The sequence below is a fragment of the Mesoplodon mirus genome, assembly GCF_964341445.2.
Source record: "Mesoplodon mirus genome assembly, chromosome: 2".
Classification (NCBI taxonomy): Eukaryota; Metazoa; Chordata; class Mammalia; order Artiodactyla; family Ziphiidae; genus Mesoplodon; species Mesoplodon mirus.
In genome coordinates this window covers 13,858,635-13,884,442 of record NC_138977.1, presented here as the reverse complement: position 1 = coordinate 13,884,442, position 25,808 = coordinate 13,858,635, and the positions used below count along the sequence as shown (strand labels likewise).

The window sequence follows — 25,808 nt, the reverse complement described above, 5'->3', positions numbered from 1 at the left end:
TTCTCAGGGCATCTGGAAAGCTGGAGGAGGAAGTTTAACTGAGCCGGGAGGCTGGCCCATGGTGACGCTCCAGCTTCCTCCCAAGGTTGCTGAATCCCTGATTTCTGGTAACCCTGGGATTTACTCCCCCTAGTGGTTTGACAAAATATAACTTCTCTCGATGGAAAGGACAAAGTTTCAGCTACGACTCCCAGCTCTGAATGTGTGGCGGCTCAGAATCTAACGAATGCAAATCAGGGATGAAAAGAGATGATAAGCCGATGGGTCCTCTGAGAAGAGGATGGGAAATCGGCTCATGGAGGTGGGAGGCGCAGAGGGCGGAGGAAGCTGTTTTGGCTAAAATTCTGGTCCCAGAAACTGCCAGAGACTGAAATCCCGAGGATGCTTTGCTAACGAAGTCCCAGAAACAAAGGCGAGAACCAAACACAATCTAAGGTATAGCAGGAGGAATAAACAAGAAGAAAGAAAGGAAGAGAAAAGGAAAGTGAAAACCAGGCATCCAATCTTTGAAATTCCTTATCCTCTTGCTAAGGTAGCAGAACAAAGCAGTCAGAGGCCTTCAGGCCTCGGTTCGTGTCCCGCAGGGTTTTCCTGTTTGGGGGTTATCCACTAGCATTGTGGGACCCTGTGGCAGCTGACTACCCTGAGAGGTGTCTTTCTCTTCCGTCAGAGAGATAATAGCCTGTTAACCTCAGAGTCTCTTCTTTCCCATTTAAAAGTAGCAACCCCATGCCTGTGGTTCACCTGACTGCATGGGGATGGCTGGTGAATACAGACAAAACACAAGACCTGGATTATCTACAAAATACAAGCATACCCCTCACCCATCACTCCTAAACAATGATAGACACAGGCTTTAGGGATATTAACTCGGGAACAGGCTTGTGAATTGGACGTGGCCAGTTACCCAGAAATATGTATACTATATATATGTATGTAGGTATGTGTATATATATATATATTCTTTTCAGATTCTTTTCCATTATAGGTTATTACAAGGTATTGAATATAGTTCCCTGTGCTATACAGTAGGTCCTTGTCATTTATCTATTTTATATATAGTAGTGTGTGTCTGTTAATCCCAAGCTCCTAATTTATTTTGTTATATTTCTTCTTCTGCAGGACCTGACTGGGCCTTCGATCTGATAGATGGGTGTCTGGTGAGTCATGTTGGCCCAGGCTGGGCTGTGAGGCAATTACCATGGTTTGGCGTGTCAGCCCCGTGGCGGATTTAGTGCCACATTTCAAAGGCCGAGCTGCTTTTAACTGTTTGCTCTTAATCTGCGACCTTTTGTGTTTTCTCATCAAGAGCGGGAATAGCTGCCCTTTCCTTTGCTTTAACAAGCCCCGGAGAGACAGGAGGGGAAGCCACAGTCCCCCACTTTTTTCTGAAGTAGCCCAATCACACTGCACCCTCTGCATGCTAGATTTCTGTCCCGCCTACATAGGATGGGATGCCTAGTGAAGGAACCAGGCAACGCACGAGAGACGAACTAACATTTACGCCTTAAGGACAAGCCAAAGAGAAACGTCGTGTTTTCGTTCAGAGGAGGCGAGCTCTCTTCCTTTCGTGTGTAGAAATCTCAGTACGTTTTTGGAGGTAGTAGCTGGCCGTGCTGATGTCACAAGATCCAAGAGATTTCTCAGTTAAATTCGTGTCTATTTCAAAAGCGCCTTTGGTGATTCTAAAGTGAGAACTGCCAAGTCTCGATGGACATCAAAACCAGTGAGCGGGCAAGTACTGGTGGACCTGATGAGGAATGAGCTGAGACACCGGCTCCAGCCAGACTGCTCTCTGCTGAGAACTCGGAGCACCCCTTCTCCCCCACCTCTGCCTTGATTTCTCTCCTGTGTCTGTCTTTTTCTCCTTCCTCCACCCAGGCACCCCCCCATAGTCCTGCCGTGGAAATCTCCCTCCATTTCTCCTGGGCTGCACCCTGAAGCCCCCAGGATCCCGTTCCTCCCACCCTCACCTCTTCCCCCCTGCCACTGCAGAAACTTCCATACCCTTTCCTCTTCCTTCCCGGGCTCCAAGGACACCCACTTTGGCTCCCACCAGCTGGTTCATTCCCCCAACCGCACCCCAAGATGGTGTGTGATCGTTCCTCTTTGGGAAGCAGTGAGATGGAGTGACTAGACCAGCTTCCCGAAGCTCTCTGGGTCTCAGTGTCCTTACCTGTAAACTGAGAATAATTTACAGCTTTAGAGCAGTGTTGTGTGAGTTATATGAGCCTGCGGATGCTTAACCAACATGAAACTGATGTTCAAAAACGGATCCTGAATGAGGCCTAGAAATCTGCGTGTTTATATCACCTCAGGTGATGGTGGCAGGTGGTGAGGACTGAGAAACACTGGTTAAGACGGTGGTTCTCTACCTTGGCTGTGCATTAGAATCATCCGGAGAGTTTTTAAAAAGTTCAGGTGCCTGGGTCGAACCTGAGATCAATTAAATCAGAATTGCTTTTGGTGGGGAAAGCTAAGCGCCAGTATTTTTAATGACCCCCAGGTGATTCCAGTGTACAGCCAAAGTTAAGCACAAAGGCTTTGGGAGCAGCAGGGCTGGGCTGTACTGACCTTGGGCCAGTCACTAACCCCTGAGCCTCCGTTTCTCCATCTGAACAATGGGAATAAAACATGTGCTTCATTGTTGATTAGGCAGATTAGTTGAGACATTTCTGCATGGGGCCTGGCACATTGCTTGAAACTTCCCTTCTGTTGAGTGGAATTGGGAGCTGGGGTGGTGGACATCAGAGCGCCCGTCAGACTGAGGCCCATCCAGGGTGTCTCAGCCCTCTGGGCCCAGGGTCCTCCTGCCTCCTGCTGCTGTGGTCCCAGCAAGTATATATGAATCCAGCTCTGAGCATGGCCCACAGGGAGCCTGGCTTCTCTCCATGGGGGGGGGGGTGGGCAGGGAGTTTTTGCCAACAGCCCTCTTTTAAAAGTGCTTCATTTCAAATACTATTCGGTTTAAAAAAATTTACTAACGATTAAACAGAAGAGGCAAATGAAGTGTTAGTTCCTCTCGTTGTTGTTCAAATGCCAATATGCAGCATGTTATCTCACTTACGGGTTACAATTTTCTTTACCGTGAAGCCACCTGAGAACATGGCCACCATTTATAATGTTATTTTTGTGAGAATATGTGCCTTGAGGTCCAAACATTCAGTTTACAAATCCCCTTTGGAGACATGAGGGTAGCGTGTGTGTGTGTGTGTGTGAATATATGTGTGTGTTACTGTGCATATTTATGAGAATGTGAGTGTGTAGGAATGTGTGTGAATCTGTACCTGAGTGTGTTTATGTATGTGTGCACGTGTGTGTGTGAATATATGTGTGTATTACTGTGCATATTTATGAGAATGTGAGTGTGTAGGAATGTGTGTGAATCTGTACGAGTGTGTTTATGTATGGGTGCGTGTGTGTGTATGTGTGTGTAGGGCTGCGTGTGCGGGGGCTTGTCGACGAGAAGTTCTAATTCCCCTCCCCGGTCTCTAGATCCTGCTTTACGTTATCCTCTCCCAAGCCTTATGTACACTGAAGACAACTCAGGTTCAGACCTATTACTGTCCAGAGCCGTTCTGAAGCAATTCAAGCGCTCTGTTTCCATTCTTCTGGGAAATTATAACGGCATCCTGTGATCATCGCTGCTTTGTACCGGGCCCTTCCCGACAAATAGACCTTGTCTCTTCTGCATTCACTAGGCCTGAGGGCATGGAGGGGGCGGCAGAGAGACCTCGTGGATGCCCTGCCACGTGCCACGTGCTGTGCTGCTTGCTTCCCGCATGTTATTTCACTGTCATCAGACGGACCCTGTGTGGTTGGTCCTATGATTTCCCTTTGAGAAAACAGGTCAGGGGATATTTAGCGACTCGCCCACACCATACAGGGATGTGAGCCTAGATCACTAGCTCAAAGCTTGTGCTCTTCTCACTACACTACGCTGGGGACTGATCTTTAGTTTCCTCTCCTTTCTGCTCCCCTTTTGTCTCTGCCTTTGAGCCTGGATGGGACATTCCTGGTGTTGGATGACTGTCAGTTTCCGCCTGAGGCTTGGTGTAACCTACTCTAATCCTCTGCCCTGTGCCCTGCCCATCCCAGGGCAAAGGGCTCCCCAATGTAGGAAATGCCTTAGCACTCTGTAGCTTGATTTCCACACCCAGGGTCACAGAGCGAAGTGCTCCAGCTTCTGAAGGGGGAGAAAATGTTCTGCAGGACCGCTGCAATTCCCTGAACGTTTGCAACATGTAGGCTGGGGCATAATTTCTCAAGTTTGGTTAATCTGAGCTTTGTTTAAACAATTGCTGCATTGTTAGGGTGTTTTCAATTGGTCAGGGCTTTCAGCAAGAGAATGAAATAAACACTAGGCAGGTGGAAACCCTTTTCTGGGCTCGTTTTCAATCAGGAGTATTATGGTCCTTGATAATTGTGATCACTGACGGTTTCTGGGCATCCTCGGGCAGGCGGTGTGTTTTCTGTCTCTCTGCGGCCAGGCCTGTTGGCAGCAGAGGCGTCTTGCCGTAGTGCCAGTGGAAACCAGGACAACAAGCTGTCGTTTTTTGGAGGGACAGGGGTGAAGTCAGGGAATAATTAAGGGGGTGCAGTTGGCCTGAGAGAACATGTCTATGGTTATATATATATGTATCTTTTCATCTATCAGCAAAATTATTCAGAAATGGGCTTCCCTGGTGGCGCAGTGGTTGAGAGTCTGCCTGCCGATGCAGGGGACACGGGTTCGTGCCCCGGTCCGGGAAGATCCCACAGGCCGCGGAGCGGCTGGGCCCGTGAGCCATGGCCGCTGAGCCTGCGCGTCCGGAGCCTGTGCCCCGCAACGGGAGAGGCCACAACAGTGAGAGGCCCGCGTACCGCAAAAAAAAAAAAAAAAAAAGAAAAAAAAGAAAAAGTTCTCAGCACAAGAAAAAAACTGTAATTATGTGAGATGATGGGTGTTAACCTAAACTTATTGTGGTGCTCATTTTGCAATATATACATATATCAAGTCATTATGTTGTACATCTGAAACTAAGACAATGCTATATGTCAATTATATCTCAACTAAAAAAATTTATGGTCACCACGATGATGGGAGAGTTGGGGTGACAGTGGGAGGAAGCCTGGCGGGGGGCTTAGGGCACTGTTGGAATATGCTGGACACGGGTTCAAATCGTAGATCTTCCATTTACTAGGGAATAAAGTTAGAATCGTCTTAAATTAGCATGTTAATCTCAGTGGGGTTAAAGAAAATCTTCCATGGCCTCTCTTTTCCCATGGGAGGTGGGAAAGGTCTCATCAAGGCCTTGGAAAGCCAGGCAGGGGACTCAGGAGTCCAGACTTCGGAAGAGAAGGAGAGGGAATTGTTTTCGAATTGGCTGAGATGGGTTAGCAGCAGGTGCTGAGGCTGGAGGGCTAACCCCGCAGGCCAGGAGATCTGAAGCAGGTGGGGGAAGCTGTGCCCCATCCAGGTGAAGATCTTTGACTGACAGCCTGGACCCGCCTGCCTCTCTGATTCCTGTTCCGGAGCAAAGGTCACACAGCCGCTGGAGCCTCCTTTTTTTGGTTCTCTCCTTTCTCAGCTCTGTTCGCCTTATAAGGAAGGTCAGCCTTGCCAAGTCGGAAGTGCCTCTGTTATCTTCCCCTCGATTTCTGCGAATAGTCCCGTGAACCAGAACTTTCCACATGAAAAATGGCCGGGAATTCGAGCTTGCTGGCTGCTCTCGCCGTGCACTCTGCCTGTCAGCAAAGTAAGCGTCCCGGGGTGTGTGTGTGTGGGGGGGGGGGCGGAGGGAGGGAGCGTTTTGGGATTTCTACTCACTTGCTGGTGGTCCGTGGGCTTTGCAGAGCACGCTGTGCTCAGGGTCATCGGTGCCCCCTTCCCTGGGGACAGGCAGAGATTTGGAACATTCCAGGGGTTAGTTCTTCCAGTGGGGATGCGGTGGGCCTTCGAGCCCAGAGATTCTGCATCACCTGTAGTTACAACCCACAGCCCAGTTCGAGTGAGCATTAGAAATGCGGTAACCTGGGGGAAGTGGGCTATAAATATTAAGCTGGAGTGTTCCAAAGGTAACATTGTACCTGCTTATAAATCATGGCTGTGATTTCTTGAACCCTGATCTTTAAATTACTGTGTGTTTCTTAAATAAGCTGGGTATGGCAGGTATGATGATCAGGTTAAAAAAAAATCCTCCTGAAAAAATATGAGCTTCAGATTAAGTAGTTCATTCTAAACTTTAAAGTGCCTTCCCACTGGGATTATTCAGTATCCTGATTGCCTGGTTAAACAGAGGCTTCTTCTCCTCTGGGGTCACTTTTGCTCAATTCATGTTATCTTAGGCACATGCTTCCTTAACATGCAAAATGGGGAAAAGGGTCTGAGCCCTGGTGATCAAGACTTCTTATCAAGAACACGTATTTCTTTTTCTTTTCTTTTTTTTTTTTTTTTCCGGTACGCGAGCTTCTCACTGTCGTGGCCTCTCCCGTTGCGGAGCACAGGCTCCGGACGCGCAGGCTCAGCGGCCATGGCTCACGGGCCCAGCTGCTCTGCGGCATGTGGGATCTTCCCGGATCGGGGCACGAACCCGTGTCCCCTGCATGGGCAGGCGGACTCTCAACCACTGCGCCACCAGGGAAGCCCCAAGAACACGTATTTCTTTATTTTCCCAGTGTGCTTGTACCAGGAAACAGGGCAGAGCAGCGGACTTCTCAGCCCCAAGCACGGAGGCACCACGGTTTAGGATAGATAAAGAGTCTGCACGCACACTCAATGGCAGACTTGCTAGCCAGTCTGTTTTGTGAATTTATGAAAACATTATACCTTAAAACACATGTTTTGTGGTTTGATTTACCGTCTTTTCTGGAGTAAAGCAGGATGCTTATAGCCAACTAAAGCAGCACTTAGGTCTGAAACACCTCGTGTTGACCCTCTACACGTAGGCACTGTCCACCCCGTGTGTGCCCACGTCCTGGCCCTGCAGAGAGCACAGGGGCAGGTCCACGGATGCCCCAGGCTGGCATAGCCTCTGCCATCCCTGCAGAGAGGTTCTGTTTGCTGGTGGGTGCAAGGGATGGTGTGAATTGCAGTCTGAAGTTAAGGCAGCTGAGTTGGGAAAGGGAGACTGGGCCAGTGGTGGTTGGTGATAGACGGGGAAGAGAGAGAGAGGGAGGGAGTTGGCATTAAGAACCAGAATTCGCTGCTTTAGCGAAAGTCTGGTGTTTACAGAGGTGAGACGCCCTGTGCTATAGTAGAAGCAACTCAAGGCTTGAAAACAGACTTGTATCTTCTGGTCCAGCCACTTACAAGCTGGGTGCCCTTGGCCGGGAAAATCTGTCCTTCAGTGTCCTCATCAGAGAGGGTTAAACAGGACACTGGGTAGGAAGTGCCCACCATGGTGCCTGGCCCAGGGTTGGTGTTCAGGACAGTCACTTCCAGTCCTTGGCTGCTTCCCCACAGAGAGAAGCTTCTGGTGGATTGAGAGGCAGCCTTGCGGTGAAGAAGCCCAGCTGTGGCTGGGCTGAGAGTGGGGGGCAGGATGAGGGGTCTTGATTTACTTTCCCCAGCACACGTGTCCCCCTGGAGAGAGCAAAGGAAGAGGAAAGGCAGGCAGAGCAAAAGGAGCTTATTCTCAAGTAGGTTTTAATCAACTCATAAGAGGGAAATAAAATGGAAGCTCTCCAGAAAAACGTGGTGAAGGAGCCTTTCCACCCTCATGATGTTGCCCCGGACTGTAGCCACAGTCTCTCTGAGGCCCCTGACCTGAGACTCCTTGGAAGTGGAGCTGATGCACCTGAGTCCTCCTTCCTGGGGCTGGAGGTGGGCGGGGTCATCGCTTTACTGAAGCTCATTCCTCACATTTGCTGCTGCTCCAGACAGATGCCGACCAGGTGCAATGAACAACCAGAAAAAGCCAGCCCTGCAAAGCTTTCAGTTTATTCACCTTCATTTGGAAGCTCTAGGTTCTGGCATCATTGCCAATAGAAAAATCTAGGAGCACACATCTTTCATCGTTTCCGTTTTATCATGAAAACAAGAAGCCTTGCCTGGTGTGTTCTCTGAGGCTGTGGAGCGCGTTAGAAGCCGTGGTTAACAGCAGGGTCCAGGATGGCCAAGTCCCACTTTTCCCCTCCATAGATAGACCTCTTTGGCTCCAGCTGAGGCCGTGAGCCATTGGCCTCTCCAGCTTTATGCTGCCTTGAAAAGACTTAGCCCAGGGTTGGAAACCGTCAGTGCCTAATCCCACACTTATCTTCACTCTACTCTCCCAGAGTTCAGTGATACAACTACAGTTTGAACAAGAAAGAGGCCAGTCCTAAGTGCTTACACATTTAGATGTTCAGCTGTAGCTTCTAAATCAGGACCAACACTTTATTTGCAGCAGTGGGGAATGAAGAGGAAGGAAAGTAGCCGGCTGTGAGAGGCTTACTCGACCCAGTTCAGTATTTACTGACTTCTTGTTGGAGGGGAGATAGTACCATGTTTCAGGAGGGAACACATGGCCCCTAATACTGTCACACAGTGAGAGACGGAAGCTGCAAACTTGGTTTGGAAAAGGAAATCATTTTTAAATTTTTATTTTAAAATTTTATTTTATAAAATTAAAATATTTTATTTTAAATTTAATTTATATTTTATTTCATTTAAATAAATTTAATTTATTTTATTTTAAATTAAAATATTTTATTTTAAAAATTTAAAAATTTTAAAACATTAGCAAGTAGGAAATGGATATCAAGGTAGTAAAATAAGGGAAACTCCAGGAAACTGTGAGAAACTGAAACTGGAAGAAATCATCTGAAGGGAAATAATAGACCCCAGAAGTTAATTACAGGGTAAAACGAGGGAGATAAGGACAGGAGGTGAGAACTATTTACAAAGGAGGAAATGTGGGTCTGAAAGTGAGAGAGGGTCACAGAACTGATGATTAGAGGCAGGTGATCCCAGGCATTGGGGTTTCGTAATCTAATGTATTTTCCATGCAGCAAATGAAGAAGAAAATCATAATCATTTCATAATAGGGAAGCTGAGTCCTGCAGGGAGCCATCACCCCCAGGTTTTCTTGTGACCCACCCCTTCCTGCCCCTCCTCATCTCCAGGCAACTACTGATCTGCTTTATGTCACTGTAGATTCACTTGCATTTCTGAGAATTTTATACAAATAAACTTATACAGTAATACTTTTTGGGGGGTCTTGCCTCTTTCATTTACAATAATTTTTTGTATAAAACAATTTATTGGTCTTTTGGGGGAATTTGATGCATCACCAGTGTATTACAACTGAGCCATTAATCTTGTAGCTTCATCAACATTAACTGGTTCGTTTTCATGACACTGCTGAGGAATCAGCTGTTTCTGCAGAGGTTCAAGAGAAAGGCCTTTTGAGAAGTGTGCAAGTTCCTTTTGTATATCTACGAAAGCTTTATTCACTCAGTTATCTTTTTCATCATTCACAATGTTTATCTTAAGATTAGTGGTAACTGGTTTTGCTTTATTTTTAACCTTAAAGCTTCTTTGGCTGGCTATGTGGAATACATTCCTGGACTTCTGCCCTCTTAGTTTGTCCTTGGCCAGTGTCAGACCTCCGATACCCCTCGTGCAGCTGCTCAAGTTCCAGGTGACACCAGCTGCACACACCTCATTCTGCATAATTATTCTGAGATTCATCCATGTTGTTTCATTTATTAATAATTCATTCCTTTTTACTGTTGAATAGTATCCTGTTGTATGGACAAAGCACAAACTATGTATCCACTCACTTGTTGATAGACATTTGTGTTAGTCGGCGTTCTCCAGAGAAACAGAACCAATAGGATATACACACACCCATACACACTCTCACATATCTATTTTAAGAAATTGCCTCATACAATAGTTGGGGCTGGTGAGTCTGACATTTGCAGGGTGGGTTGCAAGACTGGAAATTCCAACAAGAATTGATGTTGCAGTCTTGGGTCCAAAGGGAGGCAAAAATCTCTTCCTCTTTGGGGGACCTCAGACTTTTTTCTTAAGGCCTTCAACTGATTGGGTGAGGCCCACCCACAATATGGAGGGTCATCTCCTTTACTCAAAGTCTACTGATGTAAATGTTAATCACTTCTAAAAAATACCTTCACAGCAACATCTAGACTGGTGTTTGACCAAACATCTGGGCACCATGGATAGCCTAGTTGACATATAATCTTAACCATCAGGGAGTTGTTCCTAATTTTTGGCTATTATAAATAAAGCTGTTGTAAACATTTGTGGACGGGTGTTTTTATGGACATATGATTTAATTTCTCATGGGAAAATTCTAGTTGTGGAATGACTGAATCATATGGTCAATGTATGTCTAACTAAAAAATTCCTTCCAAATGGTTTTCCAAAGCAGTTGTATCATTTTACATTCCCACCAGCAGTGTATGAGAATTCCAGTTGATTTTGTATCTTCACTTGTCTGTCTGTCTTTTCTAGTTGGTATGATCTGTCTTTTTAATTTTAGACATTTTAATAGGTATGTAGTGTATCTAACTGTGGTTTAAATTTGCATTTTACTAATGAATAATGATGTGCCACATGTTTAATGTTCGTTCCTCTTTACTTGCAGGTTATTTCGCTTTGCAGGTAGGAAAGGTGAGATCAAAATACAAAGTTACACCCCCAGCGTCTCTGGGTCACCGGAGTTTGAGAGAATATTTCATGCACAGTGAGTAATGCTTTTCCCTTCAGGGGTATGGATCTGCCACATACAGACAATTCCTAATTAGGGGAAAGATATGCAGAGAAGATATGCCATTATAACAAACCACTCTTCATGGCCAAGACCCTTCTCGTGATCCTTGAGGTTCGAAGTAGGCAGTGCATGGAGTTTCTACCCACCTATATTACAAATTCAGAGGGTACATTTACAAAAAAGGCTGGGATCTTAGGGGGGATTGCTATATGTCTCTAAGTGTGGCAGTTTGGTCCAAGAGCCTGGAAGGGGCTCCCTGAGAGTTCAGTAGCCTCATGTTGAAATAGTTATGCTATCAATTTTCTATCTGAAATCTTCTTCCTCTCCACTTCAAAACAGAGGTAGGTCAGTGTTATCCTCTGCCAATAACCTACTTCCTAAAATCAGAAACATATAATAATGAGAAAGCTTTCTATTTCATATGTATTCATAGTTTTTTTTTTTAACATCTTGTGCTCCTTTTCAGATCCACACAGAATGTTCCACTATAAACACCATGAATTTGCCTGATGCAAGATGCTAGGGCTCCCTTTACATTTAATCCCCCAAACCCGGTGCTTTTAAAAACATTGCACATATCACCATTTATACATTGCTTGGTTCTTTTGTTAATACTTTGGGATTTTTCATCTTTGTTCATGAGTGAGGTTGGACTCTAATTTTTCTTTTTTGTATGGTCCTTGCTCATTTTGGTATCAAGATTATATTAGCCTCACAGAATGAATTAGAGAATTATTTTCTCAGAGTTTTAATAAGATTGGAAGAGTGTGTTCCTTCAAAGTTGTTAGAATTTGCCTATAAAATGATCTAGACCAGATGTTTTTCTTGTGAAAAAAATTTAAACTATGAGATTTGATTTCTTTAATGATTGTGGAATTATTCAGGTTTTTTATTATGTCTTGAATTAGTTTGGGTCAGACATGGCCCTTGAACTGTGAACATTGGTCTCTTGTCCATCTAATTGCTCCAAGGAGAATGGCACACACTGTTCCCTAGGCTTGAAAGTGTGATGAATACCACTGGTAGTACAAGAGATAATTTTAAGAGGTGCATAGACATGTTTAAACATTTTAAAAAATGTGGTAAGAATGTGTAACTTGAGCTCTACCCTGTTAACAAAATGTTAGGGTATAATATATTACTGTTGACTAGAGGTACAATGTTGTACAACAGATCTCTAGAGCTTATTCATCTAACTTGGCTGAAACTTTATGCCCAAGGTATGATTTTATTTTATTTTTTTAATTAAAAAATATTTTTGTTTATTTATTTATTTTGGGTTGCATTTGGTCTTTGTTGCTGTGCACGGGCTTTCTCTAGTTGTAGAGAGCAGGGGCTACTCTTCTTTGCAGTGTGCGGGCTTCTCATTGCAGTGGCTTCTCTTGTTGTGGAGCACGAGCTCTAGCTGTGAGGGCTTCCGTAGTTGTGGCACGTGGGCTCAGTAGTTGTGGCTCGCGGGCTCTAGAGTGCAGGCTCAGTAGTTGTGGCGCATGGGCTTAGTTGCTCCGCGGCATGTGGGATCTTCCCAGGCCAGGGCTCAAGCCCGTGTCCCCCTGCATTGGCAGGCGGATTCTTAACCACTGGGCCACCAGGGAAGTCCCCCAAGGTACGATTTTAAATACCATTGGACCACATGATGAGAAGGTCATTTCCACTGTCTTTGAATCTTTCTGTTATATCACGTGGAAAGTATTGATTTGGTGCTGGTATGCCCCACATCCCCCAATATTTATTTTTATCAGGGTAATACATGTATGTAGTCTGAAAATAAAGTGAGGTCACAAGCCTTATAACAACAAATAATTCTCCTTATCCCCCACCCATCCCCAGAGACAGCCATTGGCGCTCCTTTTGACTACGACTTTGGTATTTATTTCCATATTTCTAAATACTATGTGTTCACTGCTATTTATTGACTCACAAATCTTAGACATTATCCATTGACTTCCTTTTATGGCAGAAAACATTTCATGTTCCTCTGTTTCCTCTTTGCCTCACTTCATCCTTCCAGAAAAGTTATATCACTTTGTTGAGTTAAGTCAATGTTTATGTTGTTGTGATTAAGTAGATAATGTTCAAAGCTGAATCAAGCAGTATACTATGGTTACATTTCCTTCTTGTGTAGTTTTTTGTTTTACACGGGGTTAATAATTGCCTCTTTGTTTGTTTGCTTAGTTTCATCTCCGAATCTTCAGCAGAACTGAAAATTTCCTCTCAGTACATTTAAATACATTCAGTAAGCTAGTAATACCACTTGTTTTTTTCTTGGAGTCATTTGTGCTTTAGTCTTCCATATTTCTTCTCCAATCTGGAGGTTGCACTTTAGATCTGTTACATAGCTGTCATCCCACAACTTCCTGTCATCATCTTAGGAATTTCCCTTATACCCTACTGATTTGGATCACCTGTTTCCTGGATTTCATATTATCCTATGTATTGGTTTTTCTCTCTCTTTTTGGTGGACCACATCCTCCAGACACTTCCTGAGAGAAGGGGAATGGTAGGTCTTGACACTTCTGAATATGCCTTTATTTCTCTGTGAAAAATCCTTACCCTCAGAATTTCGAAAACATTGTTTTCATTATTATCTAATTTCCACTGCTATTGTTGAGGTGTTCTGTGCTGTTCTGATGCTTTGTTTGGAAACTGTAGAAGCTTTAGGGTCTTCCCCTGATCCCTGGCCTGGGGTGTTACAGTGCTGTGCTTGCTCAGAGGCATTTTTCTTCACTATGCTGAACCCTAGAGGAGGTTTTTTCACAGCCTGAAAACTCATGCCCTTCTGTTCTAGAATATTTTAAAATATTGTTTACCCCTAAATTTTGTCTTCTTATTTTCTGTGTTCTTTCATTCTTTTTAAAAATATTTATTTATTTATTTGGCTGCACCGGATCTTAGTTGCAGCACGTGGGATCTTCGTTGTGGCCTGTAGGATCTTTTATTTATTTTATTTTATTTATTTATTTTAAAATATTTATTTATTTATTTATTTGGTTGTGCTGGGTCTTAGTTGCGGCAGGTGGGCTACTTAGTTGCAGCTCGCCAGCTCCTTAGTTGCGGCATTCAGGCTCCTTAGTTGTGGCATTCGAACTTAGTTGCAGCATGCGTATGGGACCTAGTTCCCTGACCAGGGATCGAACCAGGGTCCCCTGCACTGGGAGTGGGAGTCTTAACAACTGGACCACCAGGGAAGTCCCTCATTCTTTTTTAAAAATAAATTCATTTATTTATTTATTTTTGGCTGCATTGGATCTTCGTTGCTGCGCATGGGCTTTCTCTAGTTGCGGTGAGTGAGGGCTACTGTTCATTGCGGTGCGTGGGCTTCTCATTGCGGTGGCTTCTCTTGTTGCGGAGCACAGGCCCTAGACGTGCGGGCTTCAGTAGCTGCAGCATGCAGGCTCAGTAGTTGTGGCACACGGGCTTTGTTGCTCTGTGGCATGTGGGATCTTCCCGGACCAGGGCTCAAACCCGTTTCCCCTGCACTGGCAGGCAGATCCTTAACCACTAAGCCACCAGGGAAGCCCTGACCCTCATTCTTAAAATATATATTAGTCATAAGTTGACCTCCTGGACTGATCTTCAGTTTTCTTTCATCTTGAGTTTTTCATCTTCTTGGACTTTTGTTCTTTCAGGGAATTTCTTGAACTTCCAACTTTTTACTGATTTTTTAAAAAATTCAAATATGAACTTAATGCCTAAGAATTAATTTTTATCCTTTGATTGTTCTTTAGTTCTTCTTGTTGCTGCTGCTGTTTTATCATTCCTTTCTCGTTTCATAGATGCAGTTTATTCTCTTCTATCTGAGGATTTTAATGATTTTTAAAAAATCTTCCTTTATCATTTCTGTTTCTTCCAAGTTCCTTCTTATTTTTCTATTTTGGCCTTTGTCTTTAATTTTTATTTGTTATTCACCTGTTAAATATTTTTTGAGCACCTCTCTATTAGGCACTGTTGGGAGATAGTACTGAACAACTCCAACAAAGATCCTTGCCCTCTTGAAGTTTACCTTATAGCCAAGGAAGACAGAAAATACACAATAAGCAGATAATACCATAAGAAAATAAGATATTGTGTAAGAGGGTGGTGTTAAGCTATACAAGAAAAACAACAGCATTATATAGGAATGTGGGGGAGGGTTGCTGGGGGGTGAGCTAGAGTGGGTTGCAGTTTAAACAGAGTGGTCAGTGTAGTCCCCACTGTGAAGGTGGCACTTGAACAAAGACTTGAAGCAGGTGAAGGAGTTAGCCATGTGGCCATGTAGGGAAGACGCTCTTGAGATAGAGGAAGTAGCCAATGCAAGGACTTTAAGTGGAAATGTGACCGGTGGGTTAGCAAAGAAGTTAGTGTAGCTGAGAGAGGAAGCTGGCAGAGAGTGGTAGGAGGGAAAGTCAGAAACGTAATGGATGACCAGACCAGGCAGGGCCTTGAAGGCCATTGTTGGGACTTTGGCTTTTTCTCTAAGTGAAATGGAAAGTCATTAAGCAGAGGAGTAACATGATCTTGTATTTTAAAAGGATCACTTTGTCTGTTTTGCAGAGAATAGACTGTCTGGGCGCATTGGTAGAAGCAGAAAATACAGTTAGGAAGCTACTGCAAAAATTCGGGTGAGGGATGATGGCGACTTGAACCAGGAAGATAGCAGATGACATATGAGATATGACAGATTCTGTATATATTTTGAGGGTAGAGCCAATAGGATTTCAACAAATATGGAGTGTGAGAAGAGTCAGGAACGGCTTTCAGATTTTTGGCCTGAGCATCCTGAAGGATGGAATTGTGATTAACTGAGTCAGAGAGGGCTGCAGGAGGAGCAGTTTTGGGGGGAAGACCAGGAGATGGGACTTAACGCTACAGCTAAGGAGAGGCTTTAGACACTGTGCTCTACTAAGCTATTTGGATCGTTTGTTATTGCATCATAAACTGGCTAATACATTGTTGCTTACGCATCCAAGCAGAGATAGAGAGTAGACAGTTGGATATACCAATCTGCATTTTAGCAGGGAGATCTGAACTGGAAATATAAATTCAGGAGTCATTGGCACATGAAGACGATTTAAAGCCAGGACACTGGATGACATCTTTAAGGGCGTGGGTATAGGTCAAAAAGAGGAGAGGACCAAGGACTGAACCTAGAGCCCTCCAGCCTGATGAGGCCAAGAAAACAAGGGTCCAGCAAAGAGATCTGAGCAAAATGTCAGGTCATTCTTGATTGGCTATCTGTGCAATTTAAGAAAGAGGCACTAGGGAGAGAGCTGGGGGCTCTGTGTGCACAGACGGGGCTTACTGAGTAGGCAGCTTCACTGAAGGGTGATGGATCAGGAGGCAGCTTTCTTCTGGGGGGACCCCAGATCATGGCATCTGTAGGTCATCTTTATGGGACCGTTAACTTCCTCTAGGAAAAGAACCCTTAACTCCCCCATGAGGGAGGAGGGAGTGAAGGGTGAGGGAGGAGGGTGGGTATATTAGGCCTGCCGTCTAGTCGTCTGACAGGGTGGTGGGTGTAGGAAGGAAGCTTCTTCCGCTGTGCAGTATGTGGATTCGCACGATGATCAGTACAGAATTTTACCCTCACGCTCCACTGTTCTTGGAGCCCCCAGCGATTCTCCGGTTCAGTTTCTCCAGACAATAATCCTCCCGTCTCCTCTGACGGAGGAGTAGGGTGGGGCTCAGAGGTGCGGCAGAGCCACAGGCCTCCTTCTACAGTCTTTCAAGAATTCTTCTGTTTCAGCCTTTGGCCTCCAAGGGACCTGGGCCCCAGGTGCTGAGCCTCTTGGGTTCTGGGATAAGGTTTGTCTCAGTCTTTTTTTTTATTTGCCGTGCCGCATGGCTTGTGGGATCTTAGTTCCCCCACAAGGGACTGAACCCGGGCCCTCGCCAGTGACAGCACGGAGTGCTAACCACTGCGCTGCCAGGGAATTCCTTGTCTCAGTCTTCACTGGTTCTTCCTCCTAGAGGCACGTAGCTTCAGCTTTCTGCACTCTGCCAGCTCAGCTCTCGTTCCCCTTGTGCTGGTTTTCCTTCAGAAATTGGCTACCATCTCTCTTCCACTGCTGTGTCTGCTCCCGTTCTCTCTGTTCTTAAAGACTTTCTATTCCTTTACTGGCATTTTAGTGAGGTTTCAGGAGGGAGAAGAAACAAACACGGGTTCAATCTGCCATGTTTAGCAGGAAGTCCTTGGGATGTGTTCTTGACACCATCTGGACACCCATTTCCCCCCATTCAGCAGAGGAAGGGTCTCCAGCAATCAATAGCATCTAATAAGAATCTGACAACTTTCTGTTTTCATGGCATTTATTTTTATACTTATCTTTTATTTAGAAAGTTATACTCTTACATCACTACCGCAAGTGGGAACAATTTCATTTTTCCGAATTTGCTTGAGTCAAAAAGAAGTTGATTCGTAGAAAAATAATAAGAGGTATATGGAGAAGCTAAATTTTTGGCAGTACTATATTAACGTTTGGAGTTTGGGAGATACCATACTATTCATACAAGTGATCACAGGAGGAAATTCTGCATCTTCTCACTTTGTCTTTCATGTTCTGAGACTTTGTTGGTGAGTGTTGGCTTTCCAGCAGGCTAGATTCTTGGGTCACTTCTGGTTCTATGTTCATTCACATAGTTTTCACAGATTTGATTTTCTTTCGAGTTACTGCTCTCTTCTTCCTTTTCTGCATCTGGACTCCTCTTGTCCTAGGAATAAAGCTGGACACCATTTCCAAATATTTCTCTTAAGTTGCTGTTTATAAGTATCCAAATCCAATTTCCTTGTTAAATGTGTTTTGTTTGATTAATCATGGCAGAACAGAGAGGGGTTAAAAAATAATAGCCAATATTAGGGTGGGGTGGGGGATTTGGAGCCATAAAATACCTTTAAGGTCACAGTATAGTTGTCCTGGGTTCTCTCTGAAGGGTGGATGGGAATGGTCCTACTCCCTTCTCTGAATTTCTTCTTGGATATTCCAGGGCACTAGAAAAGTTCTTGTCTTAGGTTCGAAGGTTTACGATGAACTTGGCCAGATCAGAGAAGATTCATGGCTGGTGAAGCCATTTCGACTTTATCTGAAGTAGTTAGGGCAGGAGCCCCTGGGATAACCAGTTTATTCCAAAGCCTACTTGGCTACCTATTCTCTTTTTCAGGGAAGGCTCCCTTGAGCTCTGCAAATCCCCAAGAGGGAATGCACTTTCTTTTCTGGCTCTCCTGGACCAAAGCATTGAGTCCCTTCAGCCTCCCTTGAAGATCTTATGGCCTCATGAGTAACAGAAACGCTGCCTCTTCCCCTAATCTTTCTCCCGCTGCTTTGCCCTAAGCGTAGCCAAGAAGCCCGCTGTTATGACTAATTCTTTCTTTGAGCGGAATTTGACATCTCATAGCAACCATTTCAAGGTCCCTCTGACCACCCCTGAAGTACCTGTTTCCTGTCTGAGGGTCGCCTCAAGTTGGATACTTACTTGTCAAGCAGCGATGATTATTATGGAGCCCGCTTACCCGAGTTACTAGCCCAGGGCCCCTTCTCTAGAGGCCCCATTCACTTCCTCTTCCCTTCCTCCAGGGAAGGCATTAGAGGTGACTCTTTCTAGAGTTTTGCAGTCTTTTGCCAGAATACACTCTTTGAAATTATGAAAATAGCAGCTACAATTTCACGGAGGGCCATTTCTTCATGGTATTGCTAAGCTTAGAAAATTCTATCTAGTCTAATTTGAGTACCTTGATCCCTTTAGATTAAAGGCTTTTATAAATTTAAAAAGTAGATCCAAGTAATAAATTGATCTTGTTGTAATTTAAATATATTTCCTCTGATTCTGTCCTCACCGGAAGAGAAGAATAGCTGCTGATGACCTCACTCTTTTTCATACATTTGAGGACCGTTATTAAATGTCTTTCATCTTCTGTATTTTGAGGCAAGGTAGCAGAAATTCAGTTTTTTTTTTCAATCATTAAAAAATTTGGTGGTTCTCTTTAGACTAAAATGTTTCATATTATTTCTAAACCTGGAGCCTAGAAATGTACATAGTATCCCAACAATGGTTCCATCAGTTCTGGGTGAGGTAGTTCTTTCTTGTATGTACTCGATTTGCTTAATGCTGAATTATTAAGTTCCTGTTCCAGAATTAACCTGCCACAAGGCACAAGTAAACCCAATCATCATGAATCTGAGAACTGTTTAGAAATGTTAGCCTTTTCTTACTCTACTAGAGTTCTTCTTTTTCTTCTTCCTTTTTTTTTTTTTTTTTTTTTTTTTGCCATTTACTAACTCCTTATAGTCACTTTGAATCCCGAAATTAAAACTGTTGACCATAATGCATGCCTAAAACCTATGGAGAAAAGGAAAATTCACAAATAGAGTAATTTTTCAAATATTCTGCAACACCAGGATTATAGTAATGTGAGTCACCTACTTTTGTAGTAAGTACAAAAATGATAAATAATAGAGAGACAATAAACACATCTCCATTCTTATTACAAGTGTACCAATCTTACATATTAGCTGAAATCCCAAGATGTACTTTTTCACTGAGTTATAAAGGGCTTGGGTTCTCCAAGATGAGAGAATGACTAAATGATGAGTTCTTCAAATTCCACCCTCCTCTAAAACCCACCTTGTATTAGTCAGCTGGGGCCACTGTAACAAAATGCCATAGACTGGGTGGCTTCAATGACAGATATTTATTTTTCACAGTTTTGGAGGCTGCAAGTCTAAGATCAAGGTTCTGGCTGATTCTATTTCTGGTGAGAGCTTTCTTCTCTTGGCTTAATGTGTCCTCACATGGCCTTTCCCTGGTGGAGGGGTGGGAGAGGGAGAGAGGGAGAGGAGAGAGAGAGAGGGAGAGGGAGGGAGGGAGAGTCAGAGTCAGTCAGTCTGGCAGGTGTCAGAGAGCTCTGGTGTTTCTTCTTATAAGAAGATCCTATTGGATCAGGGCTCCACACTTCTGGTCTCATGTAACCTTAATTACTTCCTTACTCCAAATACAGCCTCACTGAGGGGTTAGGGCTTCAGCATGTAAGTTTTGGAGAGACAAACATTTAGTCCACACCACCACCAAACAGCTTCTGTCACACAAGCTGGGTGATTCTCAGGTAGTCAGGGGACGAGAGGCAGCTAGAATTTGGTTGAGCTGCCAGCCTTACTCCCTCATCTCCCCATCCTGTTCCTTATCAGCAGTACCACTGAAGTGCTAGTTAGATTTCATGCCCTCCTGCCATTAGCAGCAGCCTCCCTCCGGTGTCCCAGAGGGTTGTTTGACAAGGAACGATTTAGGTAGTTACAGATCTATATAAAAGATTAGCTCCAGCAACCTCTCATCCCCAAGCCTTTTCTGAGCATATTAACCTGTTGCTCTGACCCCCCAGCCAGTGTAATAATCCAAAACACTTCTTAGGGTCAAAAGCCAGCAGACCAAGGCTGGGTCATCTGTTAATAGAGCAGTAGCTCATGGAGGTCTGCAACCTACTGGTGGTGTTTCAGAACGAGTCACCAAAACAAAAGAAGAAAGAAAAAGGAGCAGCAAAAATCTTGAACGAGGGAAGCCTCCTTTAAGTTGCCTTGTCTGCTTTTTATGTTTAAAAGATGTCATACTCTAAACATGGCATTAGAAGTGTCCTCTGGCTGTTCAGGTTTTCCTCTATGGGAAATGGTTCAGATTTTCTATGAACACGATTGTCATAAGCAAAGTTTCATGTTGAGTGTTTACGAGAAATCTGTCAAATAGCAGAAATATTCAGAAGTGTTTTAAGGCCAAAGATTTCCCAAGTGATGTGTACACATTGAGGGAGCACACTAAGGACTCTGCTGCGGGGGTGGGGAAAACATTGGAGCTCCTATTCATGTTTACTCTGAAAACATCATCCTTTAACTTCTATCTTGTGTTGTTTTATAATGTATATGATGCTCTTTTCCAGTCGAGTGTTTTAACTGTGCTCACGGATCAATCCCGTATTCCCAGTGGTTTAATGTAATGGAAGTTTACCGTTTTTCTTGCTCATGTCAAGTCCTACTTGGGTGCTCCTGGTTGAGTGGCCTTTCACATGGTCATTTAGGGACCAAGGCTTCTTCCATCTAAGGGTTCTGTCCCCATCCGGGTCCTCAGCATTCTCTCCATTGCAACCAGTGCATGGGGTGAAGGGAGCTTGGCACACCAGCTGCTTAGCCATGTGGCTCAGAAGTGACGTATTTCATTTCACTCACTTTCCATTGGCAAGAAGTAGCCCCACTAAGATCCCAGGAGGCTGGGAAGTATATCCCTGACTGGGCAGCTACTGCACAGCACCAACTTCACACCATCCCTGTTGTCAGCCAGCCGCCTCTGCTATAGTAGGACATGTGGATATTTTTTATTGGGGTTATGCAATTTAAAAAAGTCACAGACTAGGGTTTTAGGAACTGCCAGAATTCAATATGATTCTTTCTTTTCCAGTATGGGGTGAGCTTTATAGTACATACACTTAACGACAGAGACAGGGCCCAAGCAGTACTTAGTTTAGGACTACCTTCACTGCTCCCAGCCTTCGGGTCCAGACAGGGATCTGCAGTGGTCACATGTCCTGAGCCCCCAGGCCCAGGCTCCCTTGGAGTTGGGGACGGACGATGGGGGCTTTCAGTGGCTTTAAATATTCAATCTCCATGGGCTCCATTGGTCCATCTTCTAGGGTGACCAACTCTTTCCAGTTTGCCTGGGACTTCCCCAGTTTTAGCACTCCGATTTCTGTGTCCCAGGAAATCCCTCCGTTCCAGGCAAACCCCGGATTGTCCTGGTTTAAAAAATCCAAGTCCCACGTTCTGAAAACCTGTTCAGTCCAGGGCAAACCAGGATGGCTGGTCACCCCACTGTTCTTCCAGTAAAGACTCTTTCTGTTATTAGCCCTGGGTGGAACTTGAGGCCCATGGTGACATCTGCCTATAACAAAAGAGAAGCTTCTCCCTCATCTTTTTATGGGAAGCTTAAATATCAAAGAGCACAGGATTATAGTGCAAAGAGGGCTCTCCCCAGGGAATGAGTAGACAGACTCAGTTTCTCTCCGTGTGGACACGCAGGAAGCGGGGCGGTCCAGCAGTGGTCAGAACCCACATACTCTCTGTTCCCATGCAAAGGGAAACTGACACAGCTGCTGCCAGCTGATTTCTGTCCCGTTTCTGTCCCGTAGATGTTTCCTGAGGATCTCCTATAATATAATCTGCCTTCATGTCCAAAAAGAGATCATCAATTATTTTCACTTTGGTTTTCCTGGCGAGGTGACTGTAATTAGTCACTGATAGGATTGTAAAGGACACATTGTCAGTGTTTGGTCCCCTTGAGTTAAACAGTGTCTGTGGACAGCTCACTGTGAACAAGCTGTTCTGGAGCACATCCGGGCGTGGACCACTTAACGGTGCTGTGGGATCTGCAGGGACCCGAACGTGCTGGTGGTGGAAGGACATGGTCACGTAGTGGAGGAGGTGCAGGAGGTCAGACTGAGCAGCCAGAATGGGATTCTAGTTTTTTTTTTGTTTTTTTTTTGCGGCACGCGGGCCTCTCCCTGTTGTGGCCTCTCCCGTTGCGGAGCACAGGCTCTGGACGCGCAGGCTCAGCGGCCATGGCTCACGGGCCCAGCCACTCCGCGGCATGTGGGATCCTCCCGGACCGGGGCACGAACCCGTGTCCCCTGCATCGGCAGGCGGACTCTCAACCACTGCGCCACCAGGGAAGCCCAAGGGATTCCAGTTATTTTAACGCCAAGCAATACCTGGTGTCTTCAGCAGGCAGCAGCAGGGAAGACCCCTGGCAATAGCAGGGCCCCAGGCTGGCTGTCAGAGAATTATTTTCAATCTCTGAAAGATGACAGTGGGACACATCTTCAGGGCTTAAGGCGGGTCGGTAGACAAGGGACCAGGAGAAAAGTACAACGAGCGCAGCTGGCACGTGAGGTCAGGGTGAGACCAACAGTGACTACCGGCTTATAGGGGACCAAGAGTCTCATTTCTTAGGAGAGGAGGGTGCAGAGATATGGCACTCAACTGCCCACGTACACCAGGCTGTGCCCTCTGGGAGCACAAGTGCAGTTACGCTCACATCCCTGCCTGAGTCTCCTTGACTTCTAACCGCTCCCCCGGGACCTCGGCACCCCTTTCCCCCATCTTCTCAGTTACTTCCTGGAGCCCCCGGGGACGTGGGCGGGGACAGCTCTGCTGCCTAGCAGTTGAAGGGAGGGGCCATGCCACTGCCCTGCTCCAGTCCTCCGGTCCTGTGAGTTCGGGACCCCTCCCCAGGTTCTGGAGTCTTCCATGACTGCTCTCCGGCGGCTCTTTGGTCTGTGACAGAGGGAGGTGAGGGCTGTGGCTCTCTGCAGCTGTTTGGCCCTTCTGTCTGAGGCGTAACACCGCAGGCATCTGGAGTTTCACCAGTCCTTTCATGAAGACCGTCCTTCAGCTTTCAGCCTGGTCTCCACTCAGGTGTGAAACCGGTCCCCTGGCCTGGGCAGGGGTGGGAAAGACCCCAGAACACCCCTCCGTTTTCCTCATTTCCTCTTTCCTCACTGTTTCTTGCCCAGAGGACTTCTTCCTCTTGCAAATAAGAGACACAAAAGCACACCTGCATCTCAGTGTGTGTGGATGGATGCCCACAGGGGCCACAGACCCAAGCTTCTGCCTCTGCAGCTCAGCAGACTTGGCTGGGATGCTTTTATATAATATCATCTGCCCCACATGCCTAGCCAAGGCTGCTAGTACAGTGGGGAGAAAAAACCTTCTAAATAGTTAGACTTTATGAAGAATAATATGGATTGGTTTTGAGGGTGATTTTTAAAAAATTTTTTTATTTATTTCTTTTGGCTGTGTTGGGTCTTCGTTGCTGCGCGCGGGCTTTCTCTAGTTACAGCAGGAGGGGGCTACTCTTGTTGTGGAGCACAGGCTCTAGGGCGTGTGGGCTTTGGTAGTTTTGGCATGTGGGCTCAGTAGTTGTGGCTTGCGTGCTCTGGAGCGCAGGCTCAGTATAGTTGTGGCGCATGGGCTTAGTTGCTCTCTGGCATGTGGGATCTTCCTGGACCAGGGACTGTGTCCCCTGCATTGGCAGGCAGATTCCCAACCACTGCGCCACCAGGGAAGTCCGAGGGTGATTTTTTAAAAAAATCTCCTCGTGGCTGATTTTGTGTCGTGTTGTGGAAGAACTTACCCTTTAAATTTTGGGATAATTTAAGGTGTTTTACAAGACTAGAAGATGGGACAATTGTGTTTTGTTTCCAAAAAGGATAAAACTCATAGAAGAAGACAAAGGGGATAATATCCTTGACATTGGGTGTGGAAAATAGAGCAAGCTACTGCTCCTGTTCTCTTTTACTTCATGGAAAACAGGTCCATGGATTTAGCCGAGGAAAAGGAAATGTTTTTTAACATAGCTGTCATTATTCTGACTGTTCACATTTGTAAAGTACCTTTTCACGTAACCTACCATAGGAACTCACAAACTTTAAAAGACGTTAGTATAAAGGCAACCATCAGAAGCAAAATAATGCCAAGGATAGGAAATGGCAGAAAGACAAAACTCAGTTATTTCCCTAAGAATGAGAAAGTTGTGGCTATGGTTTGTGAGGGTATCAATGTCAGGCCCTGGACAAAATATTCCTTAGGTCATTCCAGTGGCCTTTCAGGCCTTAAAGGCAACAGTAAAAAAAAATGAAGAGGAAAGCATTTGGCATTCATATTCTGCATTTCTGGTGTGCCAGGGGTCTGATGATCGCTCTTCTGGCTCTTAGAGAGGTGAGTGGGTGACTTTACCATCGTCATTGCTGGCTCAGGGTTAGAAAGGTCCACTCATGCTTCTGACTCTGCACCAGCTGTGGTCTTTATATGAGCGCTGAGTTATGCAGTTAGTTATGAAGCTTTTTACCCAGCTTTAAGAGATGGCTGAATGATCAGCAGGGAGTTTTTTCTAATGTAGTTGAGTCAGAAACTAATAAGGTTGAGTTGACCCATCCACAATTTCCTGTAGATTTACGGAGAATGAGGAAAGAATGATGCTTTGTAATTAGGCTTTCTTCTTCTTTTTTTGAGTTAGAGATTTTTTTTCAGATTTATTGAGGTATAATTGCCAAATAAAATTAGAAGATATTTAAAGTGTACAACATGATGATTTGATAAACGTATAATTTGTGAAAGGATTTCCCCCACTGAGTTAATTAATACATCCCTTACCTTACATATTTACCCTTTACATATTTAGTCTTTTTTTTTTTTTTTCGGTGAGAGCACTTAAGTTCTACTCTCTTAGCATATTTCAATTATACAATAAAAAGTGTTATCAACTATAGTCACCATGTTATATACTAGATCCTCAGACCTCATTCATTTAATAACTGAAAGTTTGTACCCTTTTATTAGGCTCTCCCTATTTTGCTCACCCTCAGGCCATGACACCTACCATTCTACTCTCTGTTTCTGTGAGTTCACCTTTTTTTTTTTTTTTTTTTTTTTAAAGATTCTACATGTAAGTGATACCATGCACTATTTGTCTTTCTTTATCTGGCTTATTTCACTTAGCATTAAGGCCCTGCCGGTTCATCTAGTTTGTCGCAAATGGCAGGATTTCCTTCTTTTTAAATGTTGAATAATATTTCATTACATTTATGTATATCACATTTTCTTTATCCATTCATCCACAGTTGGATACTTAGGTTGTTTCCATATCTTGGCTACTGTGAATAACACTGTAATCAAGATGAGAGTACAGATATCTCTTCAAGATGGTGATTTCATTTCCTTTGGTTATATACACAGGAGTGGGATTGCTGGATCATGTGGTAGTTCTAGTTTTCATATTTTGAGGACCTTCCATACTGTTTTCCATAGTGGTCGCATCAGTTTACACTCCCATCAGTGGTGTATAAGGTTCCCTTTTCTCCAAGTTATTGCCAGCACTTGTTCCTTGTCTTTTTGATAATAGCCATTTTAACAAGTGTGAGGTGATATCTCACTGTGGTTTTGATTTGCATTCCGCTGATGATTAGAGACATTGAGCACCTTTTCAGGTACCTGTTGATCATTTATGTCTTTGGAAAAATGTCTTTTCAGGTTCTCTGCCCATTTTTTAATTGGGTTATTTGGTTTTCTCTGCTGCTGAGTTGTATGTGTTCTTTGTGTA

At 44.7% G+C, this 25,808-nt stretch overlaps 2 protein-coding genes across 2 annotated transcripts in view; one reads left to right on the top strand and one right to left on the bottom strand.

Moving 5' to 3' along the window:
- Positions 1–5,642: 5,642 nt before the first annotated feature.
- Positions 5,643–25,808, top strand: part of MGST2 (microsomal glutathione S-transferase 2) — a 30,417-nt gene continuing 10,251 nt past the window's right edge. Inside the window, 3 exon segments of the mRNA XM_082611140.1 lie at positions 5,643–5,738; positions 10,575–10,628; positions 10,631–10,673. Of these exon segments, the coding sequence (XP_082467266.1) occupies positions 5,681–5,738; positions 10,575–10,628; positions 10,631–10,673 (155 nt within the window). The 5' untranslated portion in view covers positions 5,643–5,680.
- Positions 9,223–9,634, bottom strand: LOC309798626 (ribosomal biogenesis factor-like; the record flags this gene model as incomplete). The annotated part of the gene is given in 2 exon segments (XM_082611141.1): positions 9,223–9,415; positions 9,419–9,634. Coding segments are annotated over 2 exon segments (372 nt in total). The 3' UTR covers positions 9,223–9,259.